The 16,498-nt window shown below is 38.2% G+C and overlaps 3 protein-coding genes across 6 annotated transcripts in view; 1 reads left to right on the forward strand and 2 right to left on the reverse strand.

Moving 5' to 3' along the window:
* Positions 1 to 16,498, reverse strand: part of LOC129565889 (carbonic anhydrase-related protein 10) — an 84,392-nt gene that overhangs the window by 15,403 nt on the left and 52,491 nt on the right. Inside the window, exons 3-6 of the mRNA XM_055441203.1 lie at positions 12,100 to 12,139; positions 11,939 to 12,035; positions 9,687 to 9,878; positions 8,423 to 8,585 (exon numbers count right to left, since the gene is read on the reverse strand). Of these exons, the coding sequence (XP_055297178.1) occupies positions 8,423 to 8,585; positions 9,687 to 9,878; positions 11,939 to 12,035; positions 12,100 to 12,139 (492 nt within the window). The remainder of the gene's footprint in view (positions 1 to 8,422; positions 8,586 to 9,686; positions 9,879 to 11,938; positions 12,036 to 12,099; positions 12,140 to 16,498) is intronic.
* LOC129565891 (uncharacterized) lies at positions 757 to 3,749 on the reverse strand. Of its 2 annotated transcripts, XM_055441209.1 has the most exons (4): positions 2,251 to 3,749; positions 1,884 to 2,054; positions 1,052 to 1,813; positions 757 to 951 (listed from the first exon to the last, which is right to left on the reverse strand). In XM_055441209.1, the coding sequence occupies exons 2-4, from the start codon at positions 1,890 to 1,892 to the stop codon at positions 856 to 858; spliced, it is 867 nt and encodes a 288-aa protein (XP_055297184.1). In that variant the 5' UTR covers positions 1,893 to 2,054; positions 2,251 to 3,749; the 3' UTR covers positions 757 to 855. The 2 variants fall into 2 exon arrangements, with proteins under 2 accessions (XP_055297184.1, XP_055297183.1); XM_055441208.1 differs by having other exon boundaries at positions 1,884 to 3,749.
* On the forward strand, positions 4,959 to 6,668 carry LOC129565890 (uncharacterized). Of its 3 annotated transcripts, none has more exons than XM_055441207.1 (3): positions 4,977 to 5,498; positions 5,850 to 5,951; positions 6,078 to 6,668. In XM_055441207.1, the coding sequence occupies exons 1-3, from the start codon at positions 5,279 to 5,281 to the stop codon at positions 6,329 to 6,331; spliced, it is 576 nt and encodes a 191-aa protein (XP_055297182.1). In that variant the 5' UTR covers positions 4,977 to 5,278; the 3' UTR covers positions 6,332 to 6,668. The 3 variants fall into 3 exon arrangements, with proteins under 3 accessions (XP_055297179.1, XP_055297182.1, XP_055297180.1); XM_055441205.1 differs by having other exon boundaries at positions 4,984 to 5,570; XM_055441204.1 differs by having other exon boundaries at positions 4,959 to 5,951.

Below are 16,498 nucleotides of genomic sequence, written 5' to 3' on the forward strand. Positions count from 1 at the left end.
GTTGCTTTTGCTTACTCTTTCTCTCTCACTCGCTCGCTCACTTGGCTCGTGCGATTCCATACAACTTTTATTCACGTCAGCCAAAAATTTACTGTTCCAATGAAAACAATTTGACATTTGATTTAGTAGCGAGCCCTATCATAGCATTCCGACGCGTTTCACTGGGTTTCCGCTTTCTGCTCTTCGGTTTAAAATCTAATTTTTGTTTGTGTGTTCAATTTGAAGCGGGGCGAAAACAAATTTGCCATCGCTTTGAACTTCGCGAACTGAAAGCGACTCTTCTTTTTCGGTCTCTGATAGAGCTCTGTGTATAATGTACACTCGACGGTGTAACCAAAGAAGGGTGAACTTTTTGATTGAATGGTTTTTTTCTCTCTGTACTTTTGCTCACTGTCTTCAAAGAGTAGAGAGAAAAATATGAGCAACCATTGAATGTGGAATCGGTACAAGTGCCAAACGAAAGTATTTTCATTTAATTTGCTGAAGAAATCCTTCATTCTCCAATCATCTTGATATAGTTTACCATTTGATATGTTTGACTCAATTCAATATGCCCCCGATGGAATGCGGTTACCGTTTGAAATATGATTAAATCAAGTTAACAAGCCACAGCGGAGATTCGCACACGATTCACTTTTGGCCAACTCTCCCACGCATCGCAGACGCGGCACGGTTTGTAGGTCATGTCGTAATATATTTTTCAGCTTCTTCTTTTCATTCAGCTAACACATTTAAATGAAAGTAACTTCATTTTAAGATCTACCGAATTCAATAATTTTTTTCTTCTTCACACAATAAATGGTTACATAAATACAACAATTTCAACAATAAAAACTATAATTTTGGGATTTTAATCTAAAATGGAATGTATCGCGATATTTCCTGCACAAAACCATTCACACTGCTTTGTATGCCGCCGACTAGTTGGCCAGGTCGCCAGTTGTTTGGATTCTACACACAGAGGGAAAAAGAAGAAATGTTCGAAGTGAAATTAAAAAACCCAATCCACCAAGAATAAATGTTGAGAATCAAATGAGTTTGGTGTTTTTACCAGTGCTGCGATAGTATCAGGTACGTTGACTTCGAAGACAGGTTTTTGGGCATTTTCGTCATTTAGTACGGCACCAGTGCCAGAAGAAACTGGCGTATCGTATCCACCGCTGCCTGCATTTGGGTTACCATAACCGAATAGTCCATTAATAAAATCAAACAAACCTTGACCCAATGAGCCCAAATAACTTGGCCTATTCGGATCATCATTGTAATGCGCGCCGTTTCCGCTACCGAACCCAAATGGTGGACGATAGAATGGATTTGGCTCGCAATCATAATATCCGCCGTAGTGATCGTAATGATTATCACTTACTACTGGTCTGTTGTTATCGACAGCGGCGATCGCTGAAACGGTTTGCGTTCCCGGATTCACCTGGTATTGATTGGGTTGATAGCCAAGGAAATAGAAATTCAAATCGTACAGAGTTCTTCCATCGTTTCGTCCACGTCCTCCACGACCACGTTTACCATAGCCATTACTTCCATGATTTGCATACACTGGCACACATGGCCTTCTTTTAAATCCAAACAGTCGACTTTCGGACTGATTTATAATTTCGGCCGATTGATTCGGCGCTTGATCATTCAACTCATCAAATCCACTGTAATCAATTTCATTCGATTGGAGTCGATTGAATTCGGAATTTTGTCGTTTGTATATGTCAAATCGTTGTCGTTGAGCAGCGCTTGCATCTATTGCTGGAAAACCACTCACATCCGATGAATACCTCAGCACGAATATCACTATTAACAGACAAAACTGAACACATTTTCTTGGTTATTCTCCAATCATCAAATTGGTTTTTTTTTTCACCGATTTTCCAACTTACCCTCCTCATTTCCAGGCTTAATTTAACATTGATTCTTGATATTTGAAAAGAAAAAATCGTTTTAAAATTTTCACCATTAAAAATTCGCTACGATTCGCTCGTTACCGTTGCTCGTGTCAGACTAAACACTGCAACGTAAGCAGATTTTTGCACAGGTTGCAAAAAATGCCACTGAAAAAGACAATACACAGCGTCCAAAAATGGCAATTCCACCCATTTTCGCACGCTTTGAACTCGTTGATATTTTTTCGCGTAGAAAACGAAAGTGAGCCAAATGAATTGGCACGGTGCGCAAAATACGTAACATGTAGCGAAAAAGAAACAAAACTAGCCGCTTCACGTAACGTAACAAAATGCATGCATGTACTTTTATAGAATGAACAGCCCACGCTCACTCAGTTCGTGTGCTTTGCACACTGATGATCGCATCAAAAGAAAGCCAAAACGAATTAAGAAATCATTTCTCTGTCGCTTTTCGGATTATCGACACTTTTTTGTCGGAATAAAGATGAGTTTCTGTTGTTGTGTTGACAACGATCTGCGAGTAGCATGGTAACGATCTATGAGATGCCATCAGACTAATTATTTGCAGCAAGAAAGTTGGCGGATGTAATCATTGAAATGGAAAGATCGGCACATTTGATTCTCAAATTACCATTTTCTGCGACATATTTTCAAGCAGAGATATTATCACGGCAGGTTTCTTGTGGACTAGATCAAAACTGGAATAAAAAAATTTGACGATTTTTTTTTCATTTTTCTGAAATTATTGTCCAATACTTTTTCAAAACTCAACGACAATATTGAAAAAATAGCGCCTTATATTATACTTTCAGTAACTTGTGTGATCTTATCGATTACTCGATCGAAAATATGAATCATAGGCGCCAGTCATAGTTTCGATTGCAAAATCACCGTTGAATTAGTGACACTAAATGTTGAGTGCAAATAAAAAGACGATTGGCCCATCAGCGATGGAAATTAGATGCCATCCAAACATAGTATTCGCACACCGCCTCCACACGTACACACACACACACACACACACACTCACTGTGTACCACATTGTCGTTGATGATTCGGACGCAGCGTGATTGAGTGTTAACCATGCGTGCGGTCGTTTATTGTGTCATTTATCTCACTGAACGGCGTATTTTCCGTACTCTCAAAGCGGCAAAGCGAGCGAGAATTTTAATTATAGCGTTTTTTCCATCTCTCTTTCTTCACTCATTCAAACTGTGGTGTGCTGTTGTGCCATGGTATGCCATTGTTATTGTTCTGCATGGGAATTTGGTCCATCGCCGTGCTCTTATAACCCGCGATTATTATTTCTGCTGTTGGCCTTTCAATTTGATAATTACAATACGAATTAATGTAATAAAAATATTATTTCGCGCTTTGTTCGCTTCTCTTATGGTATAAAATGTGAGGTCGGTTTCTTTTTTTCTTTATGCCGAGGGAGCGATTACGTCGCTCATGCACTTGTGCAGATAGTAAAAAAAAAGGAATTAAATACTATTTTGCTCAAATTCTTGTAAAATAAATTAAATTTACGGAGTTTAAACTGATTTTAATGACATTGCTACGGATAACACTGTCGCAAGATTTGCATTAAAAGTGCATTTTAAATGGAAATATACACAAAAAAAAAATCGCACAAACTTAAATTGAGAACAAAATGTAAATGTTTTTGCAGTAAAAGAATGACAGGGTTATGGGTGCCTTTGATTGCAACTCTTTTTTATTTTGAATGAAATTGACACTGCGACCAAAGTTAGCGGCATAATGAATGAAAATGAAAGTTGGAATTTGTTGAAATACGGAATTTCATAGCCGAACACTGTAGTCGCATTATAACGTGAAATCAGTGTGCAGTGTGCACTGTGCAGTCTGAAATTCATGGCGAAAAGAGATAATTTAATCTTTTAAAAGCAAAACATTGCCGAGAATTGATGACTTGCTACGAAAGGTTATCAATGTTAGTCGTTTAGGTATTTAAATAAAGCGACAACGTTACTTCTCTCTCTCATAACACAAAAATGACTTTCTCCCTCTTTCTCCCACTCTCGGTGTGTTTGTAGTACAAACTTCATATGCACGTACGTAGTGCACGCATTCATATATGAACCTTGTGAAGCACGCGTCACACAAGAAGCAGTACGTTTTTTAAACGCGTTGACTCACCATCAGCACGCAACTGTTCCTATTGACTGAAACTAGTATGCGTCGTATGCGAGTGAAACATCATACGGAACTACAGTGTAAACATCATAATCAAAGCAGTTGATCATTAAAAACAAAATGATATGCAAAAAAACCCATAGATAAGGAAAATCCCACAGATGTGAAAATTCTGTTTTTCCAATCGAATTCAATGCGTCGACTTGGTGTGTGTGCACGAGGGAATTTTTTTTTTGCTGAATCAGTGTTTTATTATGTGTATGATTTACGAAATTCTCGTATCAACTCCGTTAGTCAGAATCAAAACGCCTAAAACCTTGACCTTTTTACGCGTGTATTTGTTGACCGGATGACGGAGAATGTTGTACAAAAAACCAAACGGTTTGCGATAATGATACCTAATCCTTGGAACGATGTTCCATTTCTGAAGGATTGATTGTTTATAGTGGTGTCTGTGTTTGTTTTGTGTGCACTTCTGTGTGTACAATGATTGCATCGAAGAAGAAAAAAAAACCATCTCAAACAAGTTCGACAATCGGCTTTAATTTGGCATATTTAATCTCACCCAACACCAGACCGCATTTCGAACAAGCAAAAGTATTTAATGTGTTTCTTTTTTTTCTGGTGTTGTACATCGTTGTGACGTTTGACCGTTTACGTGTCGATGGCTCTTTGTTGGGTTCAGTTGTCAGATGTGCGTGTTTTTTTTTACTCTCATTCGTTGGTTCGTTCGGATTTGGTCGCCTTACTCATCTCACAATCGTCTTAACGATTACGCATCGTTCTCTTTTTCTCTCTGCCCGTGCTGTTCTCGTCTCTGTTTGTATGTGTGTTTGTATGTTTGTATTGATCTGTGGTGCCTTTGTTCTACATTCACCCGAACATTCCGGTCGTAACGGGTATCTTTGCTACTGTATGCATGTCACTCACATCAACATACAATATTCTCAATTTCATCTTTTCTTTCTATACATTCGTATGTGATTGACATCGCTTGCATTTCAAGCAACACTCATTAGTTCAATTTAAGACGCCAGAGAAATCATTACCTACCAAGTTTGTAAGAAGGAATCGCTTGTGATTTTGACATTGAATGATAGAGATTAACTGAATACGAAAAAGAAAACACTGTCTGGATTTTAAAATAAAGCAAAAATTCGTAATCTTTTGGCAGTCGGTGTTTCATAGTGTAAAAGTCTAGTTTCGCTTCGAAAATGTTGAGTTTTGTTGTTTTAGTAATGTTTGCTGCAACAGTAGCAAATGCTGGTTTTCATAAGCATCGATATTTTACAACTGATATGAACGGTTTTCACAATTTCGGCCGTCACTATGGATTTGGTCAACATGGTCGATTCGGGCCACCGCCACCAGTCTATGGACCACCGCCACCAGTGTATGGACCACCGCCACCGTTTGTGCCGCAGTTCCACCAAGGTAATCATCCTCATCATCATGGCCATCATCAGCATTCGCCACAATGCAATCATAAGCCAGGCGATGGTTTCGGTACGTTCCCATTTACCTCAAATACCATGCCATCTTCTACAGACACTTCCATGCCTATCATCCCAAATATGAATAATCCATTTATTCATGATTCGCATTTTCCGTTTAATCCAAAAAATCCCTTCTTCGCAAACCCCAACCAAAACGGTGGCAACATTCCGCCATTTTTCGGACAAAATAACTTTGGCTTCGTTCTATCGAATTTGCCATTGGATCCACTTCCGACATCTAATTCAATATTCAACACAAACACAATGTCACCGCTCGATGCAAACACAGCACTGATTGATCATCGTTCGACGACCACGCCAAGCATTATTGATGCGAACAACGGTGGAAATCAGCCACAAAACCCATATATTCCTCCAAATCAAACGAAAGGTATGACATTATTTGCGACAATTTTGCGACATTTTATTACACAATTTGAGCTTGAGAGCTCGCTACCACCGCACGTACGCACATGTTCTATGCTGATTTAAACAATGATTCCAATCACAAAAACAGGTTCACCCGATGCCACCGGCTCATCAACCGATGCGAACCAGAATAATGGCAATAATTATAATGGAACCGGAGCAATTGCAACCGACAATGACTTCGATAGTGTCGATGAACCATCAGCGGCAACAACAACAACAACGCCATCACCGGCTCAAGGCAAATACAACGGGCTCGACTACGATATTGACGTGCGATTCAGTGACAGTAAAAATGACAATAGAACCAATCAAAAACCATTGGACACAATCAAACCATAGGAATTGAATCGAACAGCAGCATCGCAACTGAATTCCTTGAAAATTAATGCAAAATTCTATAGTTATAATCAGGCAATTTAATTTTTACATTCTCATGATGAAGTGACGCATACGGAAATGCTTCCGCGAATAAAAACATGATTCATATTTCGGTTTTTTTTTTCTTGTTGCCAAACTAAAATCGAATGCAACCTTAAGAAATGACGTGGAATTGTGGTTTTTTTTCACTTTTGCTGGAAATAAACTCAACAATATTGAAATTATACGGTTTTATAAATTATTCATGTTATTACCACCGAAGAAATAAATTAAAAAATAATCAGTTTTGTTCAAAGAAGTTACAGTGGTTGTTTTGTTTACAAGATTGCAAGGTAATGCACTGGATCTCATTTCAACGGCTTCTGTTTTGATTACGACATTGGAATAGAATTCAACGGAATCGAATATAACAAAGTTACACATTGATGCGAATAGTTTGAAACACATCTCATCGCTGCATCATGGCATAAATGACATTTCAACAGATTTCATACTTGTTCAGTACAATCATGATGATGATAGATCGTCACATGAATATTCATCATGATTTTGCACTTTTATACATGCAATGGTCACGAGTTCTTGCAACTTGTGGTCTCAAATCAGATATTTTAGAGTAATCCATTGGTTTTGAATTCGAATAAAACCTCAAACTCTTGCAGTATTTTCTACATTAACATTTCAGACTGATTGCGGGTTCTACCTAGGTAAGCGACCATAAATATCCCCTTTGAATATGCCAGCTTAGTGGTTGAGCTAATTGAAGACATTTTAAGCTATTTCTGTTGAAATTGATATTACTTTAATACATCTAAAATGTCGTCTCATCTTATGTTCGTTTTCGTGTTATGAATGTGACGACGAGATTCTTATGATTATCATAGTGAGTAGATGTTGAATGGGAAATTTTGAATTTATGCGGATTTTAGGTAGTTGAAATAAATCGGAAATGAATATTTCGACGTGATGAACGACAGTAACTGGTCATATTTTTTTACCCACATCAACAGACCGGGTATTGAGAGATATACACATTTAGCAAAATCAGACATTTCACTCAACGACTAAGGTTTTCATTGTTTACTCTTCATTGAACTACACAAAAGCTAGAACTAGATTTTTGTTTGTTTAAAATATGATTAGCTAAAAACGAAGACACATTCGAGATAGTTTCGCTCAAAAGTCATTTGTTCAAATATTTCATTGACGCAGATTAGGCCAATGTGAATGGTTGGAATATGTTCAATTAGAAAGCAATTCGTTGTCCATCAAAATACCCTTATGGATGTGGTGTGTGTGCGTATGTGAGGTGTGACACATTGGCCAAATTGTGGTAATTCAAATGTAAACGGTACGTGGAATGTGCCTAAGTAGATAGATTATGCAAAGGTCATGTAATTATTACAGTGAGATTATGTGTCTAAATACGAATTTATTTGATTGTGTTGCAATTACACGTGTTCAAAAAGTGATATGTGGAAATGTGCATTGTGCGTGAATCGCATCGCAGGCAATGAATGGACTTAAATGCTGGCGAATTTATTTGAATCGATCTAAACGCAAATAGACATTACTTAATCAGCATTAAATGTTATTCACTTAGAATTTATTGCCTTTTGCTTAGCTGCACATCATCAATTCCGGTTGGTATTGGTTAGTCGGTTTGGTGCCGGTCCGTTGGAATGAGACCAAAAATATTGATTTTATGTCTCAGAACACACCTTGCCGCTCAAGCAGACACACACTTACATACATACAAACTCACATACGCAAACACTAGCACAATCCAACCTAATGTTCCGTGATAATTGAATAAAGACTACGTATGAGTGAACGAGTCTGTGGCAATGTACGAAGTGCAGCAGCGTCACTTTGAGAATTCCGATAACACGCTGCTGCACATCGACAAATTGGTACGTATCCAAAAATCGGAATATATGCAAATTGACTAATCTAATGCACATGCCATGTACACATCATTCACTTTCACACATACACATTCACATCCACATCCACATAGTGGATATTATAGTCAACAAAAACCGTACTCACCTCTATATAAAACCTTATTAAATGTACTAGTGATTATTCTAAGTTCTGCATTTGGTGTTTCGCCTATTTGCACCATCACCGATATACCGACAATGCCTTGACTTTTGTGCTGTGCTTCCGACATATTATGGTATAATTCCTTATTGAAGCCGTACAGTTGTATCTGTGCTCGAGCAAAAGAGGAGAATGAAGACAGAAAAAAAATCGTTTCAATTAGAATTTCTGGTTTGTGGATCATTTAGAGTGGGATTGGAAGAAAATTGGTTCGAGAAAGTGCAGCATCAGAAGAAAAGCGATAGAGACGCTTTAATTGAAAATCCGTTGAAAAACAAATCGATGCGCCCGAAGTGAATGTATCTCTGCATAAATCAATCGATGTTTTTGGTTTCAACATGGTTGTTGGACCGATTATGGTGAACATTGTTGCGCAACTATTCCGATTAGCATTTATCGATCTCTGCAATGGTATTTCGGTTTCCTCTGTCGTCTCAAACTCGAAATTCTCTCTCTCTCTGCCGCATGCACTGCACATTCTGACAAAATATTTACGACATCCAAACTATTCAAGGGATATCCTTGGGCACCAACTAACTATTCAACACCAAATGTTTACATTTGCGTAGCACGAATGCGGTGGTGCAACTTGATGAAAAAGAAAGTCATATAGATAGATTGGAACTTTGGGGAGAAGTATATCGTTTTGTTTTTGGAGTGAGTGGAGTGCTTAACTTTAACCTCAGTTTAGCATTTTCATTGTCTCTAGTGGTTTTTCATGGCACAATAAAAACCATCTGCATGCTTGTGCATCAAGCCAAGCAATGTAGTGAATCGAAATACGTGTAGATTTGGTAGACGAAAAGTGTGATATATAATAGAGAGTAGTGGCCATATCAATGATTCACTTTATGGGGCGAGAGTTGTTTGAAATGTGAAAAAAAGGCTCATCTAAATATCGATTTTGATTTCTTTTATGTGTTTGTGTCGTTGTAGTTTGGGGTCGCATTCATTTGTAATCTGATGATCAAAAAGATGGAAATATGAATTTTGAACAAGAGAACCAGAAGAAGAATCATTTTATGCATGCCATTTGTTGGGCAGGAGAAAAAGACTTTATTTTTTTTGGTAAAAGGTCGAGACTGTCGTATAAATACAATTTTTATCCCATTGAATAGTGTTAAATTGTCTGTATGAAAAAAAATGATGAAGGAAAACAAGGGGAGAAAGAGAGCTTTATTCAATAGGCCGACTTAAAGCCAGTACTTACCTCGCCTGGAAAGTGATAGCCGTGTATTTTGTGTTCGGATCCTTGGCTGTTCTCGATGCCATAGTGAATGTAAATTTCTTCAAATTGATATCGATAAGCTAATGGGCCACCGGATATGTTAACATGCTGTTTTGTATCTTTATCAATGCGAAACACGAGCGATTGACCGGTATTTTGTAGTACACCCGAAACCTGTATGTATGTGCCCAAAAAAAGAAAATAAAATAACACAGAATTTAATGGAGCGAAAGGCGAACGTCACACATTTTACCCATCGGTTTGTTTACTTCTTTCGGTGTGAGCAAATTGTTGGTCTCCAAAGCGAGCCAACGAAAACGATAGAAAGAGATCGAGAGAATGAACAAGTCGTGAAAAAAAAAATCACACACCAAACAAAAACAGTATTTGCATGAAAAATTATTTCCTTAGAGTTTGTATTGTTTTCCCTCGTTTTTTTTCTTCCTGCTTCTACAAATATGATAAATGTTCGTGCGGATGGAATATTTCGTATGTATGTCAGAAGAGAAAAGAACGTAAATAAATAAAAGGTTTTGACCGGTTTTAAAAGGTAAGTAACAGCAAAAAAAGGTACTCAGTGGTGCTGCTTTTGCTGCCATTTGATGTAAAGTGCTACTTTTCCATTTTCCTTTTGTATTGTAGCGCATGCAAGCCACGACGAAAATATAGATTATGTAAGTAGCTGTTTAGCAAAACACACGTTTTCGGACCAATGGTTGACCATCACAGGTCAGAGGGTTCGTATGTGTGTGTGTGTGTATGTGTTTGTGCTGAGTATGTGGCGTCACTCGAACTTTTGCTTCTTTCTTCGTTCATTTTACGATTTTCTCTTCATTCACAGTGTCTACCAAAGTTGTGTTCAAGACTCGCTCGACCGAAGAGCGTATCCTTTATGCCGCATGATTTATTTGTTGGCCGTCGAATTTGTAGGTGACGACGATACGATAAACACAAACCATAAATTCCATGGGATATACACATCTAAATGTTTCTTCGATAAGAAAATGATTCTTGAATTTTTTTCTTCTTGTTACAAATGTGTGTTTTTCTTTTATTTATGAAAATTGTCATTTTCTATGGGGGAAATCCATTTTTTTTCGGCTCGTTTCTTTCACATCGTCACCTTTTTTTCCCCGAGTCTTTATCTTGCCATTAGATCGCTCAACTCAGTATCGGAGTTTGGAGTGGAATGCAAAAGAATTGCATCTTCAATGCAAATAAAAATGCTTATGAAAATCAATTCGAGTATGTGCACAGTTTTGATCGCCAACTTTCTTGAAGTATTCGATGATTCAAAGTCGGTTTTTCCCTTTCTTTTTCGCAACGAATTTCTTTTCTATTTATATGCCCATCTTGAGCAGAGAAAAAAAGGAGAGGAAGAGTTAACATGTTTGCTGGAAATTGTATGTTTTTTGCCGTCGTGGAGTGTGAGAAAAACTCAAGTCAAGAAGCAAACGATTGGAAAAGTGTTGCGATGGCATGGCGAATATTCTCTATCCATTTTGACTATTATTATTATTTCGTTGTTGTTGTTGTTCGCCCATCACATTTCGATAATCGATTCGTTTTCATATTTTCCTTGTGCTGGTTTTTTTCCTCTTTTTTTTCTCTCTCTTTGTCGTAGTGCAAAACACTTCATATTCATGTTTGCCGGATGTCTCGTAGTTGAGACACCATCTTAATATTTATTCAGTTTTTTTTTCTGCAGCTTGTATCGTAACTCGTCGCCCTGTTCCTTATGCCATGCAAATGTTTATTTCCCTCACTGCCAAATGGTAAGTTTATGTTTTAGAAGAGAGGAAAAAATATAAACACGAAAACGAACGAACGAACGAACGAGCGAACAAAAGAAGGAGAGAATATTGAAAACGTGCACATGCATATAAATTCCCGATCACGATTGAATCAAAATACATGAGTTATTCCGTTTTATGTTTCATGCCCATCGGCGCCGGCATCGGGAATGTAAATTTCCGCCGAAGAAAGGAAAACTTTGACGGCAAAAATCGTGACTCTTCTTCTATCGGACTTTTTTCTCTGTCTTTAATTTGAATCATGGCTGGGCTTTGGAAAGCTGGATACAATACGAGAATAATGAAATATGTGATTATTTATGTTGTGCAAAGTCTGGTCTGTTCATGTTTGTGGTTCAGTGATTCTTTTTTTTTCGCTCTTTTTGACCTCTCGGTCAACCTATTAAATAATCATTTTTAAGGTAATTCATGACATTCTACCTTGTGTTTGTCGATGTGCAGCGGCCGAAGGTATGGATCAAATAACAGTTTGTCTGGTTCAATATCAATCGGCGATTGTCGGCGACCCTTTGTGCACCTGGAGAAATAGGCAATCATCGTTAGAGAGAAAGATTAAAACATTAATGTTGAAGTTCACTTACATGTTCCATTGTGGATTGATCAAACCCCAAAATGCGGGACCTGTTACGAAGAGAATAAAAGAACAACAAACACACATTTTCATTTAATAAAATCGGATTACAGAATTGGCAATCGAATCGTCTATTGTTCGAATGAATAAACAGGCTACTATCTATAATCTGGCAGGGGAGAGGGAGAGACAACGATTTCCGAACCAGATGTGGAAAGAGAGAGAGACAGACAGACAGAAAAACCTAGGGGAATTTAACTCTTACGAGTTCAGCATGTTTTTTGCCAGTTTGCTTGATTCGCGGGAGTTCGACGCGTTCCTTGTACGTACTGACGCGCACGGTCACAAGTTTACACAAGTTTGTTTATGGTTTTGCGCGTTTTTCAAGTTGTTATTTGACAATTAAAACGCGTTTCAAGCTAAAAATCGGTTGTTTACGTGTATAAAGATTTTTCACATCCTTTCCAAAAGTTCAAAGATTTATATAATTATAAAATGGACAAAGGAAATATTTTTAAAGAGCTGGAGAAAGTGTTGAAGAAAAAGTTAATCCAGATATAATAAATGGAACGACTGATGTGTGCGCGTCGTCCAGCTACAAGTTTGCACACGAACTCGCGCGCGTTCGCGCATGTTGTTTTAATACGGAACTTGTCAACTGAGTGGAATCATGCAAGTTCTCTGGTGAATGTAACAATTTCGTGCGCGTTTATATCATTTTTTTACAAGTTTTCACGTAGTTAAATCCCCCTAGAGAAAAACACGCCGCGTATTATTATTTTGATGTGATTCATTTCGTTTGTTATTCGTTTGATGCGTACAACATTGAAATCCGACATACAGAACGTTGAATCATTTCAGTTGAGTCACGAGATGAACGTATTTTTGCCAGACATTCACAAACTAGGAAAACACATTTTATCATAAATGGAATAACATTGACATGGATTTTTGGTAATGAGGCTTGATGAGCAAAAGAGAGTTTTTTTTTCAGGATGACTCTATGAAAACTGGATATTCTGCGATGAAACTGGTGAATCCCATCATCTTTTCGAGACTTCAGTGGATTTTATGCAGCTTTGAGGGAGAGAAAACGTGAAAAAATCATAAAAAAAACTGAAGAGAAAAACCGGAAAAGTAGAAAAGAACAAAAAAAAATGTAAATCGAAAATAGAACATTCTGCTGCTGAACGTGTCACATCGAGCTGAGGTAAAATGCAAAAGCCGTATTCTGATCCATTACCATTGGGATGCAGGCATTGATACTGCGTACGCTCTTACTGTGTGTCATACAAACAGCACCAGCAAAGGCATGACCAGCAGAACAAAGTTCTTTTTCTGCATTAAGAATAAACCGTACTCAAAATACATAACAATGAAATTAGTAATCAAATTGAAAACTCAACGACCAACCTTACATGCATAATAATAAAAACTCATTCGTGGCTTTGGTGCGCGTTCGCTGCATCTCGCAGCATCTCTCAGCAAAACACGAACCGAAAATGACAAAGGCATCATCGCTGAAGTTGATGCTGTTGTTGTTGTTGTTGTTTGCACAGTGGGTTGAATTGAGTCAAAATAAATTAGCAATTCCAATCAGAAAGCAATGCGATGCGCTGCTCACACAAAACGAAGACGCGTAAAGTATTTTCAGTATATATATACGTGTATATCTGCGTGTAATTGGCATTATGACAACACACAACAAACATTTTCCCACTGATTCACATCTAAATTCGTTCTCCTTTTTGCTTATTGTTTTTCAGCCATTCATTCGAATTTTCATTCAGCCAGGGTATTTTTATTCAAATTTATGTCATAACCGAGAGCAAAACAGAGAACGATGACAATGAATTACCCGACAGCGATTGGGCCCCTCAGCGTCGAGCTGTACAGATTTTGGGGACAAATGACGCAATTCAATGGTGGTACATAAATATTGGTGCACCTTTTGTGGACACACTTTTTATCCAATCAACTTAATTAACTTTGTGTGGCAAGTTATGATGATTTTTTTGGATTATTTTTCAATAAAATTTGAGCCGTGATTATGCGGCTGCTACAGTTGCTGCTGCCGCTGCTGCTGTTGCTGTGTGTTAAACATGTTCGTCATTAATATTCTTGTAAATATTGTGTCGAGTTGCAGAGCCCCGAAAACAAATGCATGAACATTGAGCGTACACGGCAACTGAAAGAGAAGAACATTCCGGACGAACGAGCAAAGTGGATGGAGTACGTGACATCAAGTTGAAAATACATTTTATTTCTAATCTCAATGCGTGCATTGTCTCTATCTCTCTCATTTTCCATGCAAACGAACCCGTTGACAGAAGACACCCCCCACCGCTCTCTCTCTCTCTATCTCTCTCTCTCTCTCTCTCATCTCCTTGTTCTCGCTCTCGCTCGTGCACTGCAACATTATTAATAATATTATTAATCAAGTGCTACATAGCTCGAATGTGAATACCAATTTCTCACATTTGTGTTCGCTCATTTCGTAACTTGTCGCATGGCTCAATCTTGCCACGCTCTCTCGCACGTTCTCATTCGAATTGCATCGCACTGGATCAACGTGTTTGCAAGTTGTCGCCACCTCCAATTTCCCATCGCTCATTTCACTCTGTTACTTTACGGGCTTTTCATCGAGCGAGAAACATTGGAATTTGCATTCCGATGGGACATCTATGATTTATCCATCGCTGATTTTGGCGGCAGATCGAACAATGCAAATCAATGCCGAAATGCATTCGACAGCACACACACACACACCAAAAAAGCAGAAGAGTCGCTCAGAGGGTCGCATCATAACATCACGTACACACAAAATAATGCTCGATGTCACCGTGAATAATGAAGTTCATTTTTGAACTGACATTTTCAATTTAATTTTCTCCATATTCATCACCTTAGACACAATCAATGGAAATCCCCTCTCCCCTCCTGCCCGAAATCAGTTTTTTTAGTAAATCATTTAAGACACACAAACTTCGCGATAGCGTGACACCGGATTCGAATCGATCTTCATAGAAGATTCCTTTTTTTCTTTCTATTTGTAGGATTGAATATATTTCATGAGTTGGTTCGAAACTCAATTCACTTGACTATTTTTGGGGTTGAATTCATGATTTTTACTAACGAACTGTAATATCCCTTGCGTGGCTTCGATCTTTATCGCCTTTGCTCGTTCACAATACCGAATATTTCCCCTATTGATTCGATATGGATGAACCGTAATTCGGCGACCGTCTCTATCGAATCCGAATGAAAAATGAGCAAATAATGTGTACATCACATTCGAAGCCAAGTTCATGTTTGTGTGTATGTATGTGAAACGTATGTGCAAACACAGAGTGTCGATGCGCTTGGAGTTTGTCAAATCATCGATATTCCTCGGGAGGCAATCATTTATCGAAGTTTGTCTTCCGAGAGTCGTCGCACTATAAACTTTGGCTAGACGAAAGGAAAAAGTACACCGTGCTACACGCAATGACATCACAACCAAGAGAAAGATTTTCAGAAAATTGTAAACTTGTGCTCAAGCCGCACTGCTTCTGTGTGACAGCTCAAGGCGTATTTTATTCCATATGAAAAGTCCACATACACAATGTGAAAATCAATGAATGGCCCTTTTCTTCACATCCGTTTCGTGCAACGGATCGAATTTTTCGGTTTTTGTTATTATTATTGTTGTTGTTGCTGCTTTTTCTTCATTTTTCGTTTATTTCTTGTCCCGTGGCTCGTTCGTTATTCTTCACGTGTGTCACATTGTCTTGTCGTTCAGACAATGGCTTGAAAAGTTGTTGTTTTACCAACAGTTCGTTTTTGGTGTGCTGTTTTTGTTGCGGGTATGTATGTGTTCGGCCACAACTCACTCAAATTAGATGAAGAGTATTTCGCCGGTGGCATAATACACCGGTTGAAAGTTGATTAAAGTATAGGAAGTCGGCACATAGTTTGACGTTCTTTGTGAAGTTCATTAAACGAATATTGCTGAAATGCATTCTATTCAGGTCAGCTGGTGTGGTGTGCGCTACTCCTACAGCTCTTTATATATATCTCTCTCTCTCTCTCGCTCTCTCTTTCTCCATCGCTCCTTGAACGAACCAGTTTACACGAAACACATGTGTAATTATCCGTACGTGACGTGGTTTTTGACGCTAACCCAAAATTTATGCCTTGAGACTCACAACAAACCGATCATTAGAAGAAAAATGCCGGCGTGAAAGAGACAAACGGTCGTGTGACTGCGAGCGTGGGGTTTTATTAAAATTGTTCACCGATGGGGATATAAGGCATTTCGGCTTGCAAAAGCGATTCGAATGTCCTTTGCACGAACCATTCCCAAATGACTTGAAAGCTCTTTGCTACGGATTTTCTTTCATTCATTTGACCCGCTTTCAACGATGTTG

This window comes from Sitodiplosis mosellana, unplaced genomic scaffold (assembly GCF_009176505.1).
Source record: "Sitodiplosis mosellana isolate CC-2019 unplaced genomic scaffold, AAFC_SMos_1.0 Smas_scaffold_3, whole genome shotgun sequence".
NCBI classification, from domain to species: domain Eukaryota; kingdom Metazoa; phylum Arthropoda; class Insecta; order Diptera; family Cecidomyiidae; genus Sitodiplosis; species Sitodiplosis mosellana.